The sequence below is a fragment of the Antechinus flavipes genome, chromosome 1 (genome assembly GCF_016432865.1).
Source record: "Antechinus flavipes isolate AdamAnt ecotype Samford, QLD, Australia chromosome 1, AdamAnt_v2, whole genome shotgun sequence".
Taxonomy (NCBI): domain Eukaryota; kingdom Metazoa; phylum Chordata; class Mammalia; order Dasyuromorphia; family Dasyuridae; genus Antechinus; species Antechinus flavipes.
In genome coordinates this window covers 216,208,140-216,234,428 of record NC_067398.1, presented here as the reverse complement: position 1 = coordinate 216,234,428, position 26,289 = coordinate 216,208,140, and the positions used below count along the sequence as shown (strand labels likewise).

The window sequence follows — 26,289 nt, the reverse complement described above, 5'->3', positions numbered from 1 at the left end:
ACTTTTGATTCTCTTTAGTGTTAATAATCAAGGATGACTTGAAAGGATTTTCAAATACCAAAACAGGCCATTCCTATTCCTACAATGACAAAAGAAAATGTACTAGCTGGAGGAGTAAACCTGAAGAGAAAAGCAAAAGAAAACATTTTTTGTCAATTCAAAGCAACTCTTTATTCACTTTCACACTATAAAAAGGATCACTCAAATTCAATAAACATTCATCAAAGGTTTATTATGTGAAAAGCATAGTATTATTATCTGTCAAGAAAGGTACAAACTTGAAAAAGATACATTCCTTGCCTACCCTTAAAGAGTTTAAATCTAGTGAAAGAACAAACAAGTACAAATTTCAATTCAGATTAGAAAAATTAAAAAAAAAGTCACAAAAGAAATGTAAAGGATTCTAAAAGAAAAAGAGGAAGAGGGAACTCTGTAGAACATGGGGACAGAAGACTTCATAGAGGTTGTGGCATTTAAAATGGGTTTTAAAAGACAGGTAGGAATTAACCAAGTATTGGTGTGGAAGGGAAAGGGCATCTGCAACATAGAATCCTGCCCTTCATGAACAATACTTAGGGGAAAAAAAAATCCAATTTAATTACAGTGTAGTGGTAGATATAGGCAGAATGGAGCCACAGAGAGCTTGAAATGCTAGAAAAAGGAAAAGTTTAGAATTTTATTTGGAAATAAAAGGATGATGGAAGGACAATGTGATCAAAAGTGTAAATAAGTAAAATGATCTGGCAGTATCTAGAGAAGAAAGTGAATAAAGGAGAGACAAAAGAGACATGAAGTTGGGCAGCTATTGTAATAGTGGAAATGGAAATGAAAGAGACAGATGAAAGAAATACTACAGAGATAGAACTAACAGGCCTTGGTAACTAAATTATATTGGGGAGAAAAAGTCAAAGATGACTTGAAGGTTTGTTAACATTAATTCTGTGATTATCTTCTATACAGAACTGCCTATATAAAGGTGACCTGATATAGTGAATAAAATTCTGGATTTGAAATCAGGAACACTTTGGTTCAAATCCCATCTCACATAAGCCTTAATTTCCTTATCCATAAAACTGGAATAATAATAGCAACCTACCAGATAGCACAGATGGGAATAGTCAGTGTTGGAAGAGTTGTGAAAAGACAGGTATACTTAGTGCAATGCTGGTAGGCCTGTGAATTGGTCCAACCATTGTGGCAATCAATCTGGAATTATGGGAAAGAATGACCAAAACATGCAAATTCTATGTTCTGCAGATTCCATTGTTAGACATATACACCAAAGGAAGTCAAAATATAGAGAAAACTGACTAAACAGATATAAGAATGTCATTCCCTGATAGGTAGTCAAAGAATATTAACAGAAAAAAGGAAAAGATCCAAACTATCACCAGACAAATAAAAAAATGCTCCAAATCACTGGTAACTAATGAAATGCAAATTAAAAGAACTTTAAGAATCCATTTCCTACCTATCATAATAGCAAAGATGGCTAAAAAAAGGGAAGAAAGGCACATTGGTATATTGTTCATGGAATCGTGCACTGCTTTGAGGCTATTCTAAAAAGCAATTTTGAACTATAACCAAAAAGTCACTAAACTCTGCATATCCTTTGACTAAGCCATACCACTAAAAAGAAATCAAAGGAGGAGGAAAAGGTAATTTATGCACAAAAATATATACAGAGCAATTTTACTGAGGCAAAGAAATGGAAACAAAAGAGGTACTCATCAACTGGGGAATAATCAAAAACACTATAGTGATATAAATGTAATGGAATATTATTGTCCTATAGGAAATGATCAAAAGAACAATTTCAATGAAACTTGGAAAGAACTATATATATATTGATGCAGAGTGAAATGAACAGAAACAAGGAAAAAATATATAGTATCAACTAACAATAACCTTGCCCCCAAAAAGAATAAGTTAAGAAAAATCAGTCACTGAAGCATTTTAAAAAATGCAAATAATTAAGAAATTCAAAAGTAAACATAGAAAAATAGAATAGCTCTTACAGTAACACTTATATACCTTTTAAAAAGAATATAGTGGAGATCCACTTTCACATAAACTTTTTTGCTACAATATATGAAAATTTGTATCTTTTTTTTGGTGTGAACAGAATATATACATATGAAGACTAAACATTAGCTAATATGTATTATGTATAAAGATGTGATCATTTTAAATTTTATATAGTTTGATGTTATAGTTTGAAGTTTTATTCATAATGATAGGACTCCAATAAGAAGTCACTAATGCTAAGTGACCCTAATGTCCATAGAGACAGATAGGCAAAATAGCCAGTTTGTGCTTTTCCACTGTTAATATATGTCTGGATGAACTTTTTTTGAGTCATTTTCCTTTTACTGTCTTAGATCCACTGGTTTGTGCTCCCAATAAAAAAAATCTACCTATAATTGATAAGGGACTTCAAGAACTTTTCGAGCACAATTGGGTCTGATTAGTAATACTTCTTCCTACATCTGACACTGATTATCTATTCTTAACCAAGTCCATTTTGAGGATATATAATTTTGTCACCTGAACCCCAATTTGGGGAATATTTTCTGAATGACCCATCTCCTCTTATGCAGAGTTTCTTGCATCTACAGGAATGAACTGCTATTTGTTTATATTGCCTCTTCTGTGTGTATGTATATGTGTGTGTGCGTGTGTGTGTACACTTGCTTTCCCTGTTTACTGCACTCCAAAATTTGTGATTGTTATTTTTTTCTTAGGTACCAATTTTCTAGAAATTCACAAATGCAAGTATTTGCAGAACTATTAAGAAATTCATTAACTCTGTTTAAAGACTTAGTATCTGTATAAATATGTATACATATATTGTATTTAACATTTTTATTTAATATGTATGGGACTATCTGCTATTTAGGGGAGTGGGTAGAGGGAAGGAGGGGAAAAGTTGGACCAAAAGTTTTTGCAAGTGTCAATGTTGAAAAATTACCCATTCATATGTTTTGTCAATAAAAAGCTATTAAAAAAAAAAAAAAAGACTTAGTATCCTTCCACCCCAATAAAGAAGCTAGCAGGAAGCTAATATCCTGAATCATCCTGTCAATGTAAAGCTTAGTAATGAGTGAAATTCCCTTTTCCCATGGGCAAAAAGTCCGAATGTTAATTAGCTGACCTCCCTTCCCCTAAATCAGCACCAGTCTCCAGGTTCAAGCTTTTCTTTGCCTCCCATTAATGCCTGGGTTGCACTAACCCAAATAACCCTATAACAATTCACCAGATTTTACCAGGGTGTCATACCCAGGCCCCTAGAATACATACTTCTATCTTCTCCTTTCTTATTATATTTCTCCCTCAATGAAACTGTTCAGCATTTTCTTCTACTATACTATGGGATCTTAAACCTCTGTATGCTGTAGGACTGTCTTTTTAGTCTTCTACTTTACAGATTAATTGTTTAAATATTTTTCCTTGATTATCGTACTTAGTAAAAAAAAAAAATGGATTTTACAAGTTTATAAATTATCTTACATTTTTACATGAGAAAACCAGGCTGAACAATATTAAATTTAGGCTTTAATAACTTTAAAATGCACTAAGATTTTTTGAAAATGTTGTATATCATAGTAGATACCGCTTTATAGACTTTAATCTTTAGTTTCAAGGAGTTTAATTTGATTGCATTCCAACCCTTCTATGCAGAAGTGAAAAGCTAGGGTGGTAGAATACTGTACTCAGTGCATATAGTGGGTTAGTTTAGTTAAAAGATGCTATTATTCATAGAGAGACTATCATAATTATGAAATTGAGGATATTCATATATCAAAAGTAAAGCTGTCACTTAAAAAGGTTTCACTCATTTTTCAACTGTTATTAATACTGATAACTTATATAGCACTTCTAAGGTTTAAGATACTTTCTCTATGACTACCCTCTATGAAAGGTAGTACAGATATTATTAGACTCATTTTAAGAATAAGGAAATTAAGAATTAGAGGTGAAAAGAAATGTCCAGGTCTACAAAGCTAGTAAATGTAAGAAAGAGGATTCAAAATCAAGATCCTTCTGACTCCAGAAGATCTTTTTACTACTACACTATATTTTTTACTACATTCTTATTTTATTTTCCCCATTGTTATACCCTTAATAACAACCATCTCACAGTAATTCCTGAAGCAGCTTATATCAAAAAAAAAAAAAATCTTACAAGTATTTGTGCACAAAAGAAATGGATGTCATTCTGATTTCTACACATAGAAGTTTAACAATTTTCCTCTTTTTTGGAAACTCTAAAATATTAAAGAGGTTTGGTTTGTTTGTGTTTGGTTTTGCTTTGTTTTTGCAGTCATCTTTTAAATGGTTCAGAATATACCTGTTATCTCGTTGAGTCAAAGAGCTGGAAAGGACAGCAGAGACCATCTAGTCTGGGCACAAAGCAGGCATTCTTTACAACATCTCTCATAAATGGTCACCCAGTCCTTAAATCAGCCAGTAACAGAGAATTTGTTTCTTTGTGAAGAAACTAGGCTCTAATTCTTATAAAATTCTTCCTTATCTTTATCTTAAATATGTCTCCCTGCAACTTAGTCTGCATCACAGCCTGCCTCTTCCCTCTTCCACATACTAGTCCTTCAAATATCTGAAGACTGTATTTAAGTCATATCCAACTTTTTGTGATCCCATTTGGGGTCTTCTTGGCAAAGACACTGGAGCACTTTGCCATTTCTTTCTCCTGCTCATTTTACAGATGGAACTAAGATAAACAGGATTAAGTGACTTGTCTAGGTTATATTAGGTCACACTTGAACTCAGAGAGATGTCTTCCTGACTTCAGGTCTGATATTCTATGCACTGTGCCACCAAGCTATCTGGTCATAGAGTCAGAGGATATGCAATAGAATCCCAACTCTGCTAACTTATTTCTGTATGACTTTAAGCAAATCACCTAACTTCACAGGGTCTCAATTTTGTCGTCTATATAATGAGAGGATTTCTTCCATCTTAAATCCTATGATCCCTAAGTGTTACTGCACCACTCCTCCTTCCCCTTAATTTGACCATCAAAACATACCAGTCATACCTTCTAGATTAGTGCCACTTAAAAATTCTTAAGAATACTCTCTCTCTCTCTCTCTCCATTTCAATAATAAAAACACTAAATGACAGAACATAAGAATTGTGGCAGCGTGCTGGGTGACATTTTCATTCAATAATATGCAAAAATATTTATTAAAAATATTCAGGTGACATATATGGAATTATATAATTGATCCCCAAAATTACCTTTAAAAATCATATTAGATTAGCTTTTAGACAGCAAAATTTTAAGCAAAATAATTTGGATGTAACAATTTTATGATGAGATCTCTAATTGTTGTTGTTTGTCCTTTATTTTCGAAGACACATCAGAGAGGTGATACTATGACATGCAAGTGAATTGGACTGAAATGAGAGAGGGCTGGGCAAAGTCACCTGCCTCACTTTTCCCTCCAGAGCCATCTGGGTCTAGTGGATAGATATAGATCAGCATGATAGGAGAGAGCTCTGGATCCCACCATAGACCTGGCCTTTTGAAGATAAAATCTTTAACTGGTCTCAGTTTGTCTGAAGCAACACCCATTCAGTAATTAAAGCTAAAGTAAGAAATGAAGCAGAGATATTTAGTAGAAATAAATAAAAGAAAGATTATGAAAATAAAATATTTAGTTTCATTGCCTTTAATTATTCTTTTCATGGTATTAGTACATTAAAAATTATCAAGCTGTCATCACTGTATATTAGAAGGCAAAGCAAGTCTAACTAGTTTGTAAATGTATTTGCAAAGTGAGGTTTTAATTATCTTGCTATAAATAAGCTTTGTGAGTTCAGAAACAACTCTGGGATTTTGCTGAATTGTCAAATTTTGGGGCTAGAAAAAAAGCTTTCAAGTTAATCTGTCCAAACTCCTTTCATATAAGAAAACTAGATCAGAGATCCAAGAAGTCAATAATTTTCCCAGAAAGTTAAACATATAATATGAAACTTTATAGAATATCTTGTCTAGCTCCCAGGTATTATAGAAATTAAACTGGAAACCAGATTTGCTATTCCCCAACCCAATGTTCTTTTCATTAAAACATTCTGCCACTAAAAGAAAGCTGAATATTATAAAGATATGCTCTGTTCAATTTTTTGTTTTTTATTTGGTTCAGAAAACAAATATCATAGCACATTGAATTTAAAGTCATGTTAGATAGAGGTTCAATCCTGCCTCTTATACAGAGTATTCCAAAAGCCTTAGTTTTTAAATAGCTTTTGTATTGAAACTTTGGAGCACACACTAAGTTGTGTGACTAGAAGCACAATTTAAACTTTCTAAGTCTTAATTTCCTCATATATAATATGGATAAAATAGCTAACTCTTATATAGCATTTAAGGTCAAAAACGTAATTTTATATATATTATAGCATTTAAGCCTATGTGACCCATTTACTAACAGACATTATAATACTTGAACTACTATAACCCTCACAGGATTGTTGCCTTAAAATACTTCGCAAATTTATTTAAAAAAAAAAATGGAAGGTGAATTTTATAGTACAATATGAGACATGGGCTTTAGCTGAGAAGATAGAGGAAGGGGATGCTGAGGAGAGGCTTGAGGAGGAAAACAGCAACTTGAGTTTTGATTTTCAGGCAAAGACTTCCTGCTCTCTGCCTTTTGTTTATCTTATCTATTGTGTATAGCTAAGCCATACAATCTGGTAGAGCAGATGGATAGTTTATAACTTCATATACAATTTGCATAGAAAGTTTTAGACTTTTGAGGAGATGATAATAGTAATTTCAAATAGAATTTATTATTATTATTATTAATTTTTTTTTTCTGAGGTGTCTGGGATTAAGTGACTTGCCCAGGGTCACACAACTAGGCAATGTTAAGTGTCTGAGATCGTATTTGAACTCAGGTCCTCCTGACTTCAGGGCTGGTGCTCTAACCACTGCGCCACTTAGTTGCCCAATTTATTATTATTTTAATGGTATTAATTTTTGATACCATAGCCTTTTGATAGAAATTGAAGGTTTTTAAATTTCAAAAGGTAGAACTGAAACTAAAAAAGATTACTATCAATGACATCAAGAAGTCAGTTTAATTTTTGACTTAATTCTTCTTTTTAAAATATGAATAGAGTCTAGAGCTATCATTTCATTTATAGAGAAATTCCCCTTAAGAATTTTCCACTCTTGATTTCTATGACAAAGAGACCTAACTGAGTTTCAATGGATAAATGATGGACAGAGACAGCTACACCCAGAGAAGGAACACTGGGAAACGAATGTGAACTATTTGCATTTTTTATTTTCTTCCCGAGTTATTTTTACCTTCCTAATCCAATTCTCCCTGTGCAACAGGAGAACTGTTTAGTTCTGCAAATATGTATTATATCTAGGATATACTGCAACATACTTAACATATATAGGACTGCTTGCCATCTTGGGGGGGGTGGAGGGAGGGAGGGGAAAAAACGAAACATAAGCAAGTGCAAGGGATAATGTTGTAAAAAATTACCCTGGCATGGATTCTGTCAATACAAAGTTATTATTAAATAAAATAAAATTTAAATGAAAAAAAAAAGAATTTTCCACTCTTAATTCAAAAAAGATAAGCACCCTTTTTGAAATTTATAATTTCTGAAAGTGGTCTAGAACATTAAGAGGCTAAATGACTTGCCCAGCATTATACCACCAGTAGATATCAAGAGAAGAGTATGAACTCAGTAGCTTATTACTTCTCTTTAGACTTTTAAAAATTTTTAACGCTATATTTTTTCTATCACCTCAATTCCAAATATATCCTTTCCTCCCTCTTTATCAAGTAAGACATGAGCCATTTATTGCAACAAAGAAGAAAAAAAGAAAAAAAACTTCAGCAAAATGAACTAAAACATCAATTGAGTGTGACAGTATATACACTGTTCCACACTTACATTTTCTCCTCTCACTCCCAAAAAGAAGAGAGATTCACTTTCTTAATTCTTCTGGGGTCAAGGTTGCTAATCCTATCTTCTAAAACAAAACTCCTTAAATTTTTTGTCATTCCAGCGTAATCTAAAGATCTTTTCTCAGAATGTTTTAAAATGCATAAAACAAAATACCTAAGAATAGAAAGGAAATCAATCATATTAAAATATAGTTATCAAAATATATATTTTTAAGTGTATGGATTCCAGTTTAAAAACTCCAGTTTCTGTGAAGTGTGTTACAATTACCTTGTCAACTTTTGCAGTTTAGATGTTGATTCTGGTACAAACATCGGGATAGTCCTTTTGTGTCTGAAATACAGATTTGAACACAAATTAGGAATTGCATAACAAACACAAAAAGAAATCACAATCAGAGAAATATATAAGTATGTTATGTGATCAGGGTAGATGGGGGAAGGGCCCCGAAGATCCTATTCTATTTTGTAACACTCAAATAATCAAGCACTAGGCCTGGAATTTTCACCTTTAGCCCTAAAGAATTTTTAAAATGCAAATACACCTGAAAGGCTTTTAACAAGGGAAGAATAACTAGGAAGAGAGACATGGAATTACAGCTATAAAGATCTAGGCTCAAAGGATTTTGGAACTGAAAGGGAACCTAAAGGTGTTCTAAACTGATCATCTCATTATTTTAAAGGTGAGGAAATTGAGGCACATAAAAGGTACAACTTAAACAGCAAGTCGAAGAACTGGGATTCAAAATTTAAGTATTCCTCTAAATCTGGAACTTTTCCCATTCTACCAAGAAACTTAACGTCCTACTTCACAGTTCTGCTCTAGGAGCAACACAAATGGATTATAATTGATAATGTCTATACAGCAAAATTCTGCATAAACAGAAAACCATTAGTTCACCATAGTGTTACATCAACTCAACTGGTTTTATATAGGGGAGAATCTAGGCTTTCATTTTGGAAATAATTACACAAAAGGTCCCATTTATAAGTGAAATAGTGCTAATTAAAGCATTCTGACAAGGATGGAAGGGACACAGGCCAAATACTATCCTCCTTTCCCTCTAAAAATGAGGCCTAGGTCGATACTTTCAGGCCTTCAACAAAATAAAGCTACCAGATGACAGCTTTTCTCTCTCTTCCCTAAGATGAACTCTACCCAAACCCTCTATTTGGCCAGTCTATGCTTGCCCTAGCATCAGTCTCATAGACACTATGTCCTCTACTACCACTATTCCTAAATTAATTAATTGGAAAGAAGGATGATATTAAAACTGCAATATTCTTATTTCTTGTTAAATTGTTATCTAGATAGATTGTTATCTATGGCCAAAAAACTAAGGTGCCATTTTGCACTAAGAGGCCCCTTTTTTTCTGAACTCATTTAGACCAGGTTCAGCTCTAAAAAGAGAGGGACAAACTTTTCTTTTTTTTTAATTGTCTTTAGTGCAATGTACTTCCTTATCAGAGGAGAATTTTTGAGATCTATAATTAAACTAAGTTTACAAATGGCTCATCTCTAGAATTTTTCAAAAAAAGAATTAGTATGATACCATCTAAAATAGCATTCAGAATGTAAAGGAGATCAGCTATAAGGCAGTTATTCATTTTTTTCACTGTGAAAGAAATGTCTAAAATACAAAAGATTTTAAACATACACTAACAAACATGAAATCATAATCTATAACTCCTGCTATATTCCCTCGACAAGTAAAAAATGAAACATAATGGGAGACTGCTGAAAGGACATTTTTACCTTGTCTTCCATTGTTTGAATAATTCATTCAAGGAGCATATCTTGGAGTATGCCAGGGCATAATTCTAATTAACTCTTAGTGCTTAATCCTTCTTGGGGAGCCCCACATAGTACTCAACTGAGTTTGCCTTCTTTTGAACTAAGCTTGTTCATCCTCTCAACAGTTAAGTTCAGATCTCCATTTGAAGTACTTTTTATAGAGCAATCAACTCCTTGGAGAAAAGTGGGGAATGCTACAGGAACCCTATAGAGATTTTATCTTGACTTTCTTCTAGGTTGCTCTAAAAGCAATAAGAACCTATAGAATTTTCACAAGGAGGCAGTTTTGTTTCTCACCAGGAGGTGAGGGGGAGGAGGAATTTTCAGTCCTGAATCCTTGTGGGGAGAGGTTGGTTGTCCCAGAAGTTCATTTGGGACTAGACTTTTCTTCTGGAAGGGAGGAGGTTTTTTTTTTTTCTTTTCTTTTTCTTAGTTTTTGTTGCTATTCAGTCCCGGCAGATTCTTTGTGACCTCATTTGAAGTTTTCTTGGCAAAAACACTGGAGTGGTTTGGCATTTCATTCTGCAACTCATTTAATGGATGAGGAAACTGAGGCAAACATGGTAAAGTAACTTGTCACATTGCCAGGAAGTATCTGAAGCTAGATCTGAACTCAGGAGGAGTAAGCTTTCTGACTCCAGCCTGGTATTCTCTCCACTGCACTATTTAGCTGTTTTTGTATACTGTCTTTTTATAACTTTGTATGGAGAGAGAGGGGATCTATCAAAAATCATCCACTAATCAGGAGGCAGAGGAAGGAGCTTTTTTTTTTAATCTAGTCTACCAGGAAGTTATGTCAACTGCTTAAATCTTTAGTCCTCTGAGCCAATTAAGTCTTGAAATTATTTCAATATTTTTTAGAGAAAAATTAGTCCAGCTTAGATGAGGGATGGAGTTTTAGGAAATGAATAATCTTCAGGAAGAATCTACTTCCCAGAAGAGTATAATTGCAATTATAGAAAATTTTTCATGTTTTTAAGTATTTATCAATAAGCCTTTTACATTTTAAGACTTTCTTTTGTAGTAGAGGAAGTTAATAGCTGTCCTATACCAGATCTACTTTGTATATTGTATATTGTATGTTCTAGTAGGGACTGTTAACCACTTTTGGAGAGAATTTGGATATGCCCCAAATCTAAGCTTTGTTCAAAATATATGAGGATGTAATTAACTAGCAGAGATTACAAGGGGAAAAATGCCTGATAGCTCTTTTTAAAAGCCAGAACTGAAACTGGTCTGCATGAGTACAGAGCTAGGACCTTTAAGTAGGAGGTAGTACTGAAAGCCTATAGATTATTACATTCTAATTAAAACAATCTTTGGCCCTTCTCCCCTTAATCTTTTATCTTTGGAACAGAAAATTTTCAATTATGAAATACCAAAACCCACGAGATTATGTTTCAAACCTAAGGGTAAAAGATTTACATTATTGAGGATATATTTCCATCCATAGAAGTGTTCTACCACAGAAGATTGGTCACACTGGTGATGTGAACCTGAGCAAATTATTTAATTTCCTACTGTGCCAGGCAACTATCTAATGGTTTAAATTGAAGAGAAGGTACCAATCTGAATTGGTAAAATGAATGAAATCACAAATCTCGTATTTAAAAAAAGTTTTTTTTTTTTAAATTAAGAGATCTATATAAGCCCTAGCTTCATCTCATAAGAATCTCTAGATCTCATCTCATAAGAAATCTAGAAATTTCAATCACTAAAATCCATTGTTCCTATATCATCATGTAGAAGATAGATTAAGATTAAGGATTTCTATTTTGAAAACTGTCCTCCATTAGTTTGAAAAGAGGGATTATACAGCAATACAATGATCCAAAACTACTGTTAAAGACTTATGGAAAAATGTTAACCATACTTAGAAAAAGGACTGATATGTCTGATTACAGACTAAAGCATACTTTAAAAAAATTTTTTTTTCTCTTGAGAGTTTTTTTTGGGGGGGGGGGCGGCAGAAATCTATGTCTTCTTTTGCAACATGACTTTTATGGAAATGTTTTGCATAACTTCATATGTGCCTTCTCAAAGCAGGAGTATAAAGAGTAACAGAGAGAATCTGGAATGCAAAATTTTAAAAACAAATGTAAAAATGTTTTCCATGTAATGGGGAAAATAAAAATATTAAGACATGAAAAAAACAGGAAAGACTATATAATCTGGAGTGTATATATATTCTCCCTTGCCTCTGTAATCACAAATTGCTTCACTTTTTTGTGGTAATTATAAACTGTTCTGCTTTTCCCTGTATAAGGAAAGGTTACCCAGTTATATGAAATTACCTAAATGATCCTCAAATAACCTTTAAGTGTCTACTTTTGTCTCAGTCTACAAAAACTATAAAACTAACTTCTTTCCCCTGTACTTTCAGAAACTGTTGGAAGTTTCATACTCATGAGATCTCATTTTATTCAAATACTTTAAACAGTTTTGAAGAAGCTGTCTTTCAACTAACTGGCTGTTTAATACAAATTCTGAGCAATCTTCATCTGCTACTGTGCAGTAGTCTTTATTCCACAACAATCAAAATCAATGAATGTGCCACATGGTTTAAATCAAGGATTTGCTACTTTTCAGAGGTAATATGACAAATTTCTATTTATTCTGAGGCAGGCAGATGTGGCATTCATTCCCTTCTTTGGGAGGTGGTATTAGAAAGAGAGATGAAAGAAAGTTTCAGTTTATTTGTTTGTTTTTAAAAGGGATGGGGAGGCACTGATAGAGGAAATATAAGGAGTTAAAAGACAAAATTTGCTTAGTTCCCTGTTCTACCTAAAGACAGCTATACCAATCAAAACTATATTGCATGGGGTCACACTTGCAGCATCTAGTTTAAATAGTGGCAGCTTTCAAATTGAGAGGGTAATAAGACTCTTGTTACTACTCTTTTTTTTTCCTTTTTTTATTACAGCTTTTTATTTACAAGATATATGCATGGGTAATTTTTCAGCATTAACAGTTGCAAAACCCTTTGTTCCAATTTTTCCCCTCCTTCCTTCTCCCTCCTCTCCCCTCCCCCAGATGGCAGGTAGACCAATACATGTTAAAAATGCTAAAATATATGTTATATATGTATACATATCTTGATACTATTCTTGCTGCCAATGTGACTGTAAAATTGAGAAAGTGTGAAATTGGGCTAGCACAGGTCTTAAGAAATACACCATTGAAATAAGAGAAATGAAGTTCCTCCCAGAAAAAAAAAAAAAAAAAAAAAAGGCTGATATACAAGTGAATAAACGTAACAGGAAGAGACTTTACCGGCCAGGAGTAAAAGGCACATGTACAGCTCCATAACCTCGAACCACATCATTTCCAAAAACGTCAGGTCCGTAAACACTTATCACTATTTGTGGCCCTTGAAAAGAATGTAATAGTTAGCTACACTAGGTAAAAAGAAGTATATTTTGTTAAGTCTGTTGTCAAAATATTTTGGCGGGACCTATTTCCCAGAGCAAGCAGGCTGTGCCCTGAACATGGACTAATAACAATGCTTTGCGCTCTGGATGACTTCACCCTCTGGCAAAGTGTTCACTCAGGGAGAACTCCCTATTTCCCAGGGACCTCAGAGCCACCCATCACACCTCATGACATGCTCACAATCCCTGTTTTTTGTAACCACTAAGTGAACTGAACCAGGTACTGCACTCTTATTCCCGCCACACTATGGTTCTGTACCTCATTGTGAGAAAATCAACTAGAAGACTGTTTTCATAGGCCCCAGGAATGTCTGAGGACTCAGGAGCCTGCTGTGAGAACTGCTAGTTAAGACCTGAGAATGACTGTTATTGTCCAACACTTGTGGTTTTCATGTATACAGGATTTGGCTTTGCCCCAGCATGTTGAGCCCTCCTCCTTAGGAGGACTTCCACTTGCAAGCCTTTTCTTCATTCTGAAATTAATTAAGCTTCTCTTTGATCCCTGACTTTCCTGGCTCTGGCCTGCTTTTTTCAGCTCTAGCCACTTACAGGTTAGAGGACGCTTTTGGTTTGGTTGATGACACAAAGTTGGCCTCAAAGAAAATGCAGCTATGGAAGATAGTGTAAATATGACAGTACCAACAACTATCAATCAAATCATGACAAGCCCATCAGCAGACAGGGGATTTAGCAAAGGCTATAAAGTAGGAACAAAGAAGCTTTTTTTCTAATGAAAGTCACTGAAGCACAGGTAAAAAAAAAAAAATTGTGCCAATTAAGGGCCATACAAGTCATATGAAATTTAATTTTTTTTTGGTTTGATTTGGGGATAACTAAGAGAAGAAAAATTAAAACACTGTTCTGTTTTTAAAAATCAAACAAAAAGTATAAACCTCAGATAAATATTTTAAAGTTAACATTATATGTATATATATATGCACATAAATATATATATACTTATAGATATATAATGATATATACATGATAAAGGAGAAAGGATAATGATTGTTTTTGAATAATATTGCTCAAGGCAATGATCCTTAATTGATGGTTAATTCTTTCTGTGAATAGTACCTGCCATAAAATAATACTTACTAAGCAGCACAAAAAAGTACTACACTAGGTGCTGGGGTAACAAAAGCAAAACCTGAAATGGTTCTTGCCCATAAGAAGTTCACATCCTACTAATATATTAAGGTTAATATATTCAAGTATATATACTTTTGACTTGTCACCAGGCTCTTCAAGCACAGATAACTGACATGTGGAAGCCCTGCATTTCCACACTTGAATATATGTTTTTCTATTCAAATCAAATCTATCTTACTGAGATCTTCATGAAAATTTAAGAGAAAAAGCCACTTAAAACAACACTTAAAGAAATATGAACACATTTTCTCTAAGCTTTGCTTGTTATCAAGCACTAGTTAACCATATGTTGGCTTGCAACTCTATGAAAAGATTTAAAATCTTCTTATTTAAATTGGTCCCTCAGTCTGCCCAAAGCCTCTGGCAGCCACATTCAACTTTGGATTTTAAAAATTCTCAAGTATTATCTCCTATGGCCTTTGTTAATATAGTGGTTAATGGCTTAGTATTCTCTACCTCTAGTAGTATTCCTTCCCTACAAAGCTAATAGGTCACAGAAAAGACCCAATGAACCATCTCAGATGCTCACCTTCTATAGTCAACTCTTTAGACACCTCTGCTAAACCCTCAATCTAGTTTTTTGTTGTTGTTGTTTTTTAAAGAGGACTATCTCCCTTTAAGGAGTCTTGACTTTTATACCAGCTATATCCCTTTAAAATGAGAAGCTTTAGCTTGGTGGTAGGGGAGAGGTAGAAATGGCTGATAGCATCAAAGAGCAAGCTAATGATTTCAAAGCTTCATGGTCAAAGCAATTCTATTTTTTACACAGTGACATCTCTGATCCCCGCACAAAGCTCTCCTTGATAGTTCGAAAAGTTTCTGACTTTGGATCCTGGATATAGTCCTAATTTCTTACTGAACTAACTATAACTTGTGTCTAGTCTAACCTGCTACTGAGTCTAACTTACCCTCAATGAATATTAAGCAATATTAATTATCTGTGTATCCTTATTCCTTATGATTTAGATTCAACTCTTCGAAAATGACTATGATCACACATTCTTAGGATCGTAGCCTGAAAGGTGAGAGGACCTCCAGCTCTCTAGTCCAACCCCTTCATTTTATACATGAGAAAATTGAAGCCCAGGGTGACTTGCCCAGTCACATAGGTAGTAAGTAAAAAAGACAGAAATTTAAAGACACTTCCTCAGACACAGAAAGAAACAGAGAACAACCCAGAGAGATATTTAGACAAATACAGAAGACAAAGAGGCATAGCAACATATGTATAGGAATAAAGAGAAATGTGGTATGAAATAAGAGTAAGAAAGACACAAGAGACAGAAAAATAGTGACTTGAAGACTGAAATTCTGAAATGCCCCTGCCCCTCCAACACAGATTTTCATGCAACATCCCCATCTTGTGGACTTTTAGAATACTGCCACTAAAAATTCTGAAAACTTTTCCCAACTACACATGCCACTTTTTGCTGTTTACCCAGTAGAACAAGAATAAATTGAAGCCAAAGGTTGGTGATTCCACAACTCCACTATAAACAAATATATTACAAGTTAAATAAAATGTTAACTTAACCTAGCACAAAAATAAATATAATAATAAATATAAAAACAATAATACTTTAAGTTGCCTTTTATTAAGTTCTTCTAAGATACACACATTGGTTTTAGAGAAATATTCTAAGGAAAATTAATAGATTCTATACATATATAGCTCCCAAAAAAACCCTAAGGTCACAAATTCTATTGTTTCATTAAAAAAAATACAACTATAACAAAACATTTCCAAACTATTTCATGAGAAATGTTAAAATTAGCAAGCTAATTAACATCATTGAAGAAAAAGCACAATACAAAATAATTGTATAATTGTATAATTATAATTATCATCACAATTTACACATATTTTCATAGCATTTTATAGTTTATAAAATGCTTTTGCATACATTATTCCATTTGATTCTCACAAGATGGCAGGTAAGACATGTTATTTTTGTTCCATTTTTATAGGTGAGGAAATTAAAAACCATAAAATCTGGGTGACTTGTCCAAGACACAGACAGACACAGCAGAGCTAAATAACTCTACTGAACTCTTAGTCCAGTTTTATTTTTATTAGATTACTTTGCTTTTGTTATTAAAAAACAAACAAATACGAATTAATACTGATTTATCTAGTACATCTAAGAATACTGGACTGAGTAGGCAAAACTGGGAACTTTCCAGCTATGTCCCCAACTCAATCTTTTTTTTTTTTTTTTTGTAAGTAATGGAATGATGGCATTTTAAGGAAGAAAATTCCTCTCAGTAAATATTCTTCCTTCTAGAGTCACAGTTCTGAGCTCCTGTTTCTTATACATCCATTTTTGAAAACAAGAGGTCTTAAGAAATGGCAAATCCTGTCCAGTTTAGGCCTATGTCATTCCAGATTTCACTTAAGGGTATTAGCCTAAAGTTTTAAAACTTTACATTCCAAAGCAAGTTTTAATATCTTCCAACTTTACTTACAGCCAAAAGGATTGGTACTTTTAAAGGTGATATCAATAGGGAAGTTCCACACCAGGCTGTGTTGTACATCTGCACTTTTAGAAGTAATTTGGGATATTCCCTCTTCTAAGCCCTAGAGGGAAAAAATAGCAATTTACAAATTTAGTGCTATTCCAAGCTACCAAGGGGATACTTTACAGAAATAGTCAAAATAAAATGAACCTTCATTTGGAGGAATAAAGATCTAGACCATCATAGGAAACAATCAAAATAAGTAGAAATAAAGGGGAAAGATAAAGCACTTCTAAACCTCTAATTTTCTTATAAATTTCTATTGGTACTAATTTTTAAAAGTCATGCAAAACTAATCTTATTACCTTTTTTTGATCCAAACTGGAAGATTAGAGATGCAAATCTCCCTAGATTTTAACAAAGCCTCATATACTTTTCTTGAGGAAAAGGCAGAAAACTATGAGCTAGACCATGATAAAACATGGCTAAATGGCCAGACCCAAACAATAGTCAGTGGATTAGTGGAACATACTAGCCAAGAAAAAATATTAAGTCACTGAACTGGATAGCTTAGGGTTCAGTAAACTTTCAAAAATGGAAGAACTCCTTATTTGACAAAAATTATTAGGAAAATTAAGATTGCTTGGAGAAATTAATTTTAGACCAACATCTTATACCATTTCAAAAACTAAGCTCAAAATGGAGACACAACCTGAATATTAAAGATCATCTAACAATCACTAAGAAAAGAAATGTAAAAAAAATTTTAAAGTTTAAAATTCTATCTTACATACAGCAAACTAGAAGATAAATAAAAAAATAAAATATAAAATAAAATAAAATAAATAAAAGATCGAAATAGTCAATATTGGAAAGACATGCACATAAGGCACTAGAGGCAGAATTAAATTTTCAACCATTCTGGAAAGCAACTTGGAATTATGGTAAAGAAGTGAACAAAATATCCCTATCCCTTAACCCAGAGATTCTATTGGTAGGAATATATGTCAAGGTCAGTGATAAAAAGAAAGGCCCCACATGCAAAATATTTATAATAGCATGATTTATAGAATAATACAGTAAGTTGTGGTCCAGGAATGTAAAACACTGTCATTGTGCTATAAACCAGAACAATGTAATGAATATATAGAAGCACATGAATATCCATGTGAACTGATATAAAGTAAGCAAAACCAAGAAAGTGATATAGGCAATGACTATAAGAATATAATATATGGAAAACATTAACAATAAAATAATTAAAACAAAATGCTGTGAAATGAGAAGGTATTTTACTATAGAAATACACACTGCAAATGTTAGACATTTTCAGTGTGTCAGTATGTTTTACCAAACTTTTTTTCTTATAGTTTCCTTAAAAGAATATATCTCTTGGAAGTGATACAAAGATACCAATAAAAAGAAATTTTAAAATTACAATGCATTTTTATAATTATAGGATAAATGGGAATAACAATTCTTAATGCTTGCATTGAGTTGAAATTAAGCTGGGTAGATAAGATCTGTGGATGAGAGGTTCACTATTTCTGGTTGTTCATGAACAGAGCATTAAGCTCTAATAAATATTTGTTATGTCGTTTCAGTCATGTTGGTTTCTGTCATTCAATTTGGTTTTTTTTTTTTTTTTTGGCAAATATACTGCAATGATTTGCCATTTCCTTCTCCAGCTCATTTTACAGATGGGGAAACTGAGGCAAACAGGGTGAAGTGACTTGTCTAGGGTCACACAACTAATTTTCTGGAAATTAGGCCAGATTTAAACAAAGGAAGAGGAGGCTTCCTGCCTTCAAGACTTGGCACTCTATCTACTGCGCCACCTAACTTCTCCTTTAATAAATATTACCTGTTCACAAATGGTCCATTTTTATCATGTCATATTAGGACACTGAATCTGGATGTTTTATCTCTTTACAAGGTGGGGAGAAAGAAAGGGTGGAGAGAAATATGAAGAGAGGAAAGTGTAAAAAAACAACAGAAATGAAAAAGTTTTACATTTCAACTTACAGAAGTTGGTGCCCAGTCTTGGCCATAAACGAAACAATACTTGCAGTAGAGGTCATCAAATTCAGGAAACTTTAAAAAGAAAGACAGTTGCTTTATTTTGGTCCAATACTTCCTTTCTATATTCAGTGGATTACTAACAAGGCTGACACAGATAGCACTGATTATTGAATTAAATGAAGTTGAGAGGTTTTTAGATCACCTAGCTCAAAGTCTATTCTAGAACAGTGTTTCCAAAATGAGGGCTGTGGAATGATCCTAAAAGGTGTGTGATCAGTCTTGGACTTCTCTAATACAACCATCCAGCTTCTTTTAACATTGCTCTATTGGGCCATCTTCTATTGTCAAATCTCCTATGTGACTGCTAGGTTGTGTGTCACCCAGGGAGGTTATAATCTGACCCAGGCCCAGTAAATTCTGTGGTTTAGGGACAGTGATTAGAGAGTAACTCATCCTATTCTTTATTTTTCATTTATTAGTTGGAAAGAAAGTAGCATAGGATAAATAGGCATCAATGGTTTGCAATTATATAATTCCATCCCCCTCAAAATCACCTATTTACAAACTTTCCTATTTTTTCAACTTTCCAGGATATCAGGTTACCAATCTCTTTATCCTTGACTCTGTGTAAAACTGCTTTCTCCAAAGTTATCAATAATCCCTTAATTGCTAGATTTGATGGTCTTTTTTCAATCTTTATCTTTTTTGACTCTGAAGTATTTGATGTCAATGACCACCTTTGCTTTCTAGATATTCTCTCCTTTCTGGGCTGCAGTGACACTTTTTCTTTGACTATCTTCCTACCTGTTCATTCCTCCTTAGTCTACACTGCTGGATCACTGTCCAGATCACATCCTCTAACTCTGGGTGTACTTCAAGGGCCCTCTTTTCTTATCGCTATATAAGCTCTCATTTGTTAACTATCAACTCCCATGGGTCTGTTATTTTAATGAAAATGACTATCTAACTATATATCCGGTACTAAACTCCCTCGTGATCTGTAGCCCAACAGCATCAACTACCTGTTGGATATTTTAAACTTGGTGTCTCATAGTCAACTCAAATAATATGTCCAAAACAGAACAACTTCTCCCTAAAACTCACTCCTTTTCTGAAAGTCTCTATTTCTGTTGAGGACACTATTATCCATGTCTACAATCTTGGCAATATTTTGAGTCCTTATTGTCCCTCATACCATAGACAATCATCAATTGCTAAATCTTACCATTTCTATTTTTATAACATCTCACCTAATTACCTAAGGTTGTAATTTATTAATAATGTAATATGTATGTAAATAATATGTATTTGGTGGAAGTGCATCCTAATTTAAAATTTTTTTAGGAAGGTACACATAATCTTTAAAAAGTTTGATTGTCACAGGTTTAAACTACACTTTTTGTCAGAGTTAAGATAGAAAGGCACAAGAGTAAAAATTCAGTTTAGTCAGATTTAGTAATGCAAGAGGGGAGTAAACTGTGCAAGAATAATCCTATTCTATTATGGAATATTATTGTTCGGTAAGAAATGACCAGCAGGAGGATTTCAGAAAGAACTGGAGAGACTTACACGAACTGATGCTGAGTGAAATGAGCAGGATCAGGAGATCACTATATACTTCAACAACAATACTATATGATGATCAGTTCTGATGGACCTGGCCATCTTCAGTAATGAACTGAACCAAATCAGTTCCAATGGAGCAGTAATGAATTGAACTAGCTATACCCAGCGAAAGAACTCTGGGAGATGACTAAGAGCCATTACATTGAATTCCCAATCCCTATATTTTTGCCCACCTGCATTTTTTATTTCCTTCACAGGTTAATTGTATATTATTTCAGAGTCCGATTCTTTTTGTACAGCAAAATAATGGATTTTGTATTTAATTTATACTTTAATATATTTCACATGTATTGGTCATCCTGTCATCTGGGGGAGGGGGTGGGGAGAAGGAGGGGAAAAATTGGAACAAAAGGTTTGGCAATTGTCAATGCTGTAAAATTACCCATGCATATATCTTGTAAATAAAAAAAAAAACTATTAAAATTTAAAAAAATAAAAAAAAAGAATAATCCTATTCTGAGAATGATTAGGGTGACTGCATGTGGTTGAGATTTCTTTTAAAAAGGGATAAGGATGGAAATGAAGAGAATGATTTCATAAGAGCAAGGGAGCAGGGAGAGCTAGCCTCCTGGGGGAATGGCAAAGACAACAGGAAGAAAGCAAAGCGGTCTCCACATAATTCCTCCATGGAGTTTGGGGAAAGAGTTTATAGCCAGAGGTGGATCGAGAGAATCTCCTGTCCAAGCTCATTTTAGACAATTTAATTGAGGACCACGAAGTGAAAGGGACTGAAGTAGCAGAGGATACCTTATTCTAGATCTGGAGACTGCTTCCCACTGCATCATGCTTTCTTCTGATTTATAGAGAACAGAACAGATATTGTGGGGAAGGGGATTATCAAGTCCCACAGCCTCATTTTTATAGGAAGCTGATTTTTCAAGAGATTAAGTGATTTGCCCAAGACTAGGCAATGCAAAGCTGGGAATAAAATCTGGGTCTCTTCATTCCCAGTCTAACAAGTCCAACCTGGGTTCCTGGAAGAGAATGGCCGGGTTGAGGGGTGGGATCGGACCGGGATAAAGTTGGAGGCTGTGCTCTCTTCCGCCTCCTCAAGGGGGCAGCATGGGACAACAGAAAGAGTACAGACGCTACAATCAAGGGGCCCAGATTCAAATCCACCCCAATTCACTTTCTTCATCTCTAGAAAATGGGGGCGTTGGTCTAGCTGCCCTCCAAGGCTCTTTCCAGCTCTACATCTATGATCCTATAACTACTCATATACAAGGGTCTTGTATGTCGGAGTGGGTGCTTTGAGGGGGAAGGCAAGTTCCCCAGAGGGAAGAGAGGGAAAGACAGGAGGGTCCCTTCCAGCTTGGGGGAAAAGAAGGAGGTCAATATGATGTGACTGAGTCCCTTACGTTAAGACGTATCTCTCAGCAGAGAGTGTGTGTGTGTAAGTGACACTTGTGTGTGAGTATATATATATATATATATATGTTCGTGTACTTGAGGCTCCCGTGTGGGTCCAGGGCTGTAAGAAAGACGGGGGATGGGGTGGGGCTCCGGCCGAGGCTGTGACGAAAACGCCTCCCGTGGGGCGCGGGGGCGTGGCCACGAGGCCTCGCATTCCATCGTCTCCTCTCCTCCCTCTTCCCTCCCCCTTCTCCTCTAGGCCCGCTCAGCAGCCGATCGGGGTCCCCCTCACCTGGGCGCTCTCCACTTGCCCATTCACCATCACCAGGAAGACCGTGGGGTTGGCTGTAGCCATGGCTCTGCGAGGGGCCGTGCACAGTCCGCGTTGCTAAGAGTCTCTAGAACGCCCCTTAGAGACTGACGGTGCGCCGGGTGGGACACGCTTCCTTAGAATGGGGCCTTCGCGCCTGCGATGCTCCCGCGGCTGCCCAGTTGGCAAAGCGAGCCTTGCTGGAGCATGCGCACTTGCTTGGTTTGAGCGCGCGGTGGGAACGCGAAGTGGGCGTATGGAAAAGAAGGCGTAGAGTACCGGGGTCCAGGCTCTAGAGCCACGGGATGCTTAATTTTTATTGTAACCTGAGCCTTTGGGGCAGTCTGCTGAAGCTTCTTAACCCATTTAGAAGTGGTTTCTAGTCCTGTTTTTGCCACTCCCTTCACTATGTAACGAATCATTTTCCTCTCAGAGCCACAATTACTATTCCTAAACTACAGGTCTGACCATACTAGTTTTCTCTGTTCACGAACCTTCCTCTTTCTTTAGGACAAAATACAAACTGTCTTTTTGGAATTTAAAAATCATTAATTATCTGGGTCCATCTTTATTATAAATATTTTGCCCTTTGTGTTCCTTTATGCAGCCTCTGTTCTAATCAAACAGGCTTATTCAGTGTTGCCAGAACGTTGGGAGTTCATATCCTGCCTCTGGGTCTGCAGGAGCTGAACTTCTTGCCTAGAATGCACTCCCTTCCCTCTCTCAAGCTTTAGAATCTTTAACTTCATCCCAAACCCAGCATCTAGCCAATGATCTTTCCTGATACCTTGTGTTAGTGCCAACTAAACTTTGGCTGCCACAATGCATTCCACAATGTCTAGTTTGCACAAACTTTTCCATAATGCATAGAAGGATATACTAGCTATTTAAGATTTTTGGAACTGAAAATGAAATCCTTTTTCTGTGAATGTAAATGGACTGATATTGCTTGTATAATTGGAGATTGGTCTGTGGTCCTAGTCCTTAGAACATGCATTCCTGGTAGAAAATAAATGAACAACATTCTCTGCCAATTATTGCTTCTCAGGCATGCATAAATGTAGGGACCCTTTCCCTGACTAAAGAATATTCGCAAATACCCTGTTTCCTCTCAGTTTGATGCATGGTAACAAAAAAAGCCTTTTAATTGACTGTTGAATAGAAAAGATTCACCAAGAGATGTGTCCCTCTATATTCTGGTGGATTTCAAGTGGGAAGGATTGACTACTGTGAACTATCAGGTACCAGGATTCCCCAAAAGAATGGTACTTTTAGCACCTAGTGAAAAGGCAACAGCAGAAGATGTATCAAAATCATTGGTGATCCTGTCAGCAACAAAAGTCCTGGAGTCAGCATTAACTGCAACTGAGTCTGGTGAGGAACTCATGGGGCCACCAAGTACCCTGCTAGACCAAGCTTAGCTAGTGAACTGACACATCCTCAGCCAAGACACCACATCCTGTAAGGAGCGAGGCCAGCTGAGCAAGAGAAGTGGTTCTTACATCAGCAATTAACTTGAAAGGGTTCCCAGGACCAGAAATTTCATGAATGTTTCAATATCTTTGTATTTCAAGCTTGAGCTCACTCTCCTCAGGGACCAGATTTGTGCTGAAGAGAAAGTGTGTTCCTTTTTCCCCATTTGAAAAGATGTTTTTGTAACTTCTATCCTTGCTGTATCTCCCAGAGAAAGTGTGTTCCTTTCTCCCCATTTGAGAAGATATTTTTGTAACTTCTATCCTTGTTGTATCTCCTCAGTAAAAGTTTGTAAAAGTAAATTTTGTAAAAGTTAACTGCTATTGACTGATTAATTGAAATTGGGGGAATATATTCAATAAGGGAATTTGAATTATAATACCTCAACCTCTCAAGGAGATCCAAAGATAAAATCCTGACAGGGAAACTCGCCATCTCCACTCTGGGGAGATACAATAAGCCAATATGAGTGAGAATTTGGAGATTGAGCCCAGAAGGGATGCTTTACTTGTCAGAGAATTTATACATTCACATACCAATCAATTAATAAGTATTTAATAAATAAATACCTACTGTGTACTAAGACCTGTAATAGTTACCAGGAATATAAGTATAAGGAATGAAATAATTCCTGCTCTCAAGGAACTTTCATCCTTGTTGATCCTTCATTCTCGAATAGGACCAAAGACATTACAATGTCTTGATTTGCATATGAATTAGATTTTAGAGGAGCAGGGCTGAACAGTCAGCAGCCTCACTTATCCTAAGAATACTGCCCCGTTGCCAATTAAGTGAATCATTAGAATCTCTTGGTCCTTAATCTGTCCTGCAGCCAAACTTTCCTAAATGTGTTGTCTCTTCCAATTAGAATTTAAGATCCTTGAGAGCAGAAAAAATATATTCTTTTTTTCTGTTTGTGTCTCCAGTATTTAGCATAGTGTTTGGCACTATGTAAGTAGCATATTACTAAGTAAGCAATTGCTAATTTTTTTCTTTCCCTCTCTTCCTTCCTTCCTTCCTTCCTTCCTTCCTTCCTTCCTTCCTTCCTTCCTTCCTTCCTTCCTTCCTTCCTTCCCTTCCTTCTTTCCCTCTTTTCCTCCCTCTTTTCCTCCCTCTTTTCCTTCCTTCTTTCGTATTAAAGTTAGTTTGTCACAAAATTATTTATTTAGTTGCTAAAGCCAGAAAGTAATATGGATGAATCAGAGCATATCCCCTTTTCAATTAATTCCAAAAAGAAACCTTACCCATTTGATTAAAGAACTAAGAAACAAAATTATACTCTTAGTTTCTAATGCCTTCTTCCCAAATGACTTTCAGTATATTTTTTGTGTCTGCTTTTTCTGTGCATATGTTGCTTTCTTCAAATAGAATATAAACTCCTTGAAAGCAGAAAAAATATATTTTACATTCTTTTTATTTCCTAGCATGTAGTGTAAGGTTTTGATACATTCTTGTTGAATGAATAAATGAAACCCCCTCATTTTAAATTTGAGAAACTAAAGCCCAAAAGGGTAAAAAGTCTTGCTAAAGCCCAAAGGGGTGAAATACCTTATCTATGTTGTAAAGAGTAAAGCCAGGATTTTAAATCATATCCTTGACCTCCAAATTTAATACTTAATCTTTCTTTTATTTTTTTCTTTTATTAATCATGAATCTAGCATATATCAACAATCATGAACATTTTAATATATAAGGCACAGAAAAAGAGGATTGTACGTTAATCCATGAATCTATTACATATACAGATTGATTTTTTTTAAGTTTACAGAGTATCCCAAGAGGCTGAATATAGTTTTAAGTTACAAAATGGACTAAGTTTTTTGAGATACCCTGGATATTAAATGGTGAAAGTACCATCTCTGTCCTGCTTGACCATGGATTCTTGTAAACTTCCTTCTGTTTTTTTCTGTGTAATTTTTAATGTTTTAATTGATACTCTTTTCTTTATTTTCTTCTTTTTTTGCATCATCACCACTACTCATCCACTTCATTTCCCTCAAATTAAAGCCTTCCTTATGATAAATATATACAATTAAAGCAAATTCACATAATCCTATGCTCTTTTTGCCATACCATACTGTCTCTCCAAAGTAAACAGATAGCACGATGATTAGAAGACCAAGAATTGAAGCAATAATAATTGCTAACTCTGTGCCAGATACTATGCTAAGCTCTGTACATTTGATCCTTACAACTGTGAGGAAGGTTCTATTATTGTCTGTTTTACAAATGAGGAAAGTAAGGGAAACAAAGTTTAAGTGATTTGTCTAGAGTCCGATAGTTAGAAGTGTCTGAGGCTGGATTTGAATTCAGGTCTTCCTGACTTCAGACTTGGTGCTCTTCATAACTATGGTACCATATAGCAAGGAGATCCACCCCAAACCTAGCTGGCAGGGTCTATTATAGATTTCTGATTATATTTGTTACAAGGGTTTTGTTTTTTCTTTTTTCCTTTCCAATGGAGGAGGAGGAAAGGAGAGAAAATATTTGTTAATTGAAAATTTTATTTAAAAAAAAAACAAAATTTCTGTGGTTCTAAGTTATATTCATCTAAAGTTATGTGATTCTACAGTTTTATTACTCTGAGATTTATCTTGAGCTCAGGAATCTCTTGATACTTCCTGTTTTGATGTCAATGTGATATTTTTCAACTATGCCAAGCTATTTATGTCAATGCTTTCTTCCACAGATTTTTCAAATAATATACCAATGAAC

General features: G+C 34.9%; 1 protein-coding gene across 2 annotated transcripts in view; it reads right to left on the bottom strand.

Annotated features, from left to right (window-relative positions):
• The window catches only part of B9D1 (B9 domain containing 1), a 46,490-nt gene extending 24,201 nt beyond the window's left edge, over positions 1-22,289 (bottom strand). Inside the window, exons 1-5 of one of the 2 annotated variants that reach the window (XM_051996657.1) lie at positions 22,084-22,289; positions 18,816-18,884; positions 16,800-16,911; positions 13,027-13,123; positions 8,230-8,292 (exon numbers count right to left, since the gene is read on the bottom strand). In XM_051996657.1, the coding sequence (XP_051852617.1) occupies positions 8,230-8,292; positions 13,027-13,123; positions 16,800-16,911; positions 18,816-18,884; positions 22,084-22,146 (404 nt within the window). In that variant the 5' untranslated portion in view covers positions 22,147-22,289. The remainder of the gene's footprint in view (positions 1-8,229; positions 8,293-13,026; positions 13,124-16,799; positions 16,912-18,815; positions 18,885-22,083) is intronic. The other variant, XM_051996652.1, reaches the window with a different exon arrangement.
• Positions 22,290-26,289: the final 4,000 nt, after the last annotated feature.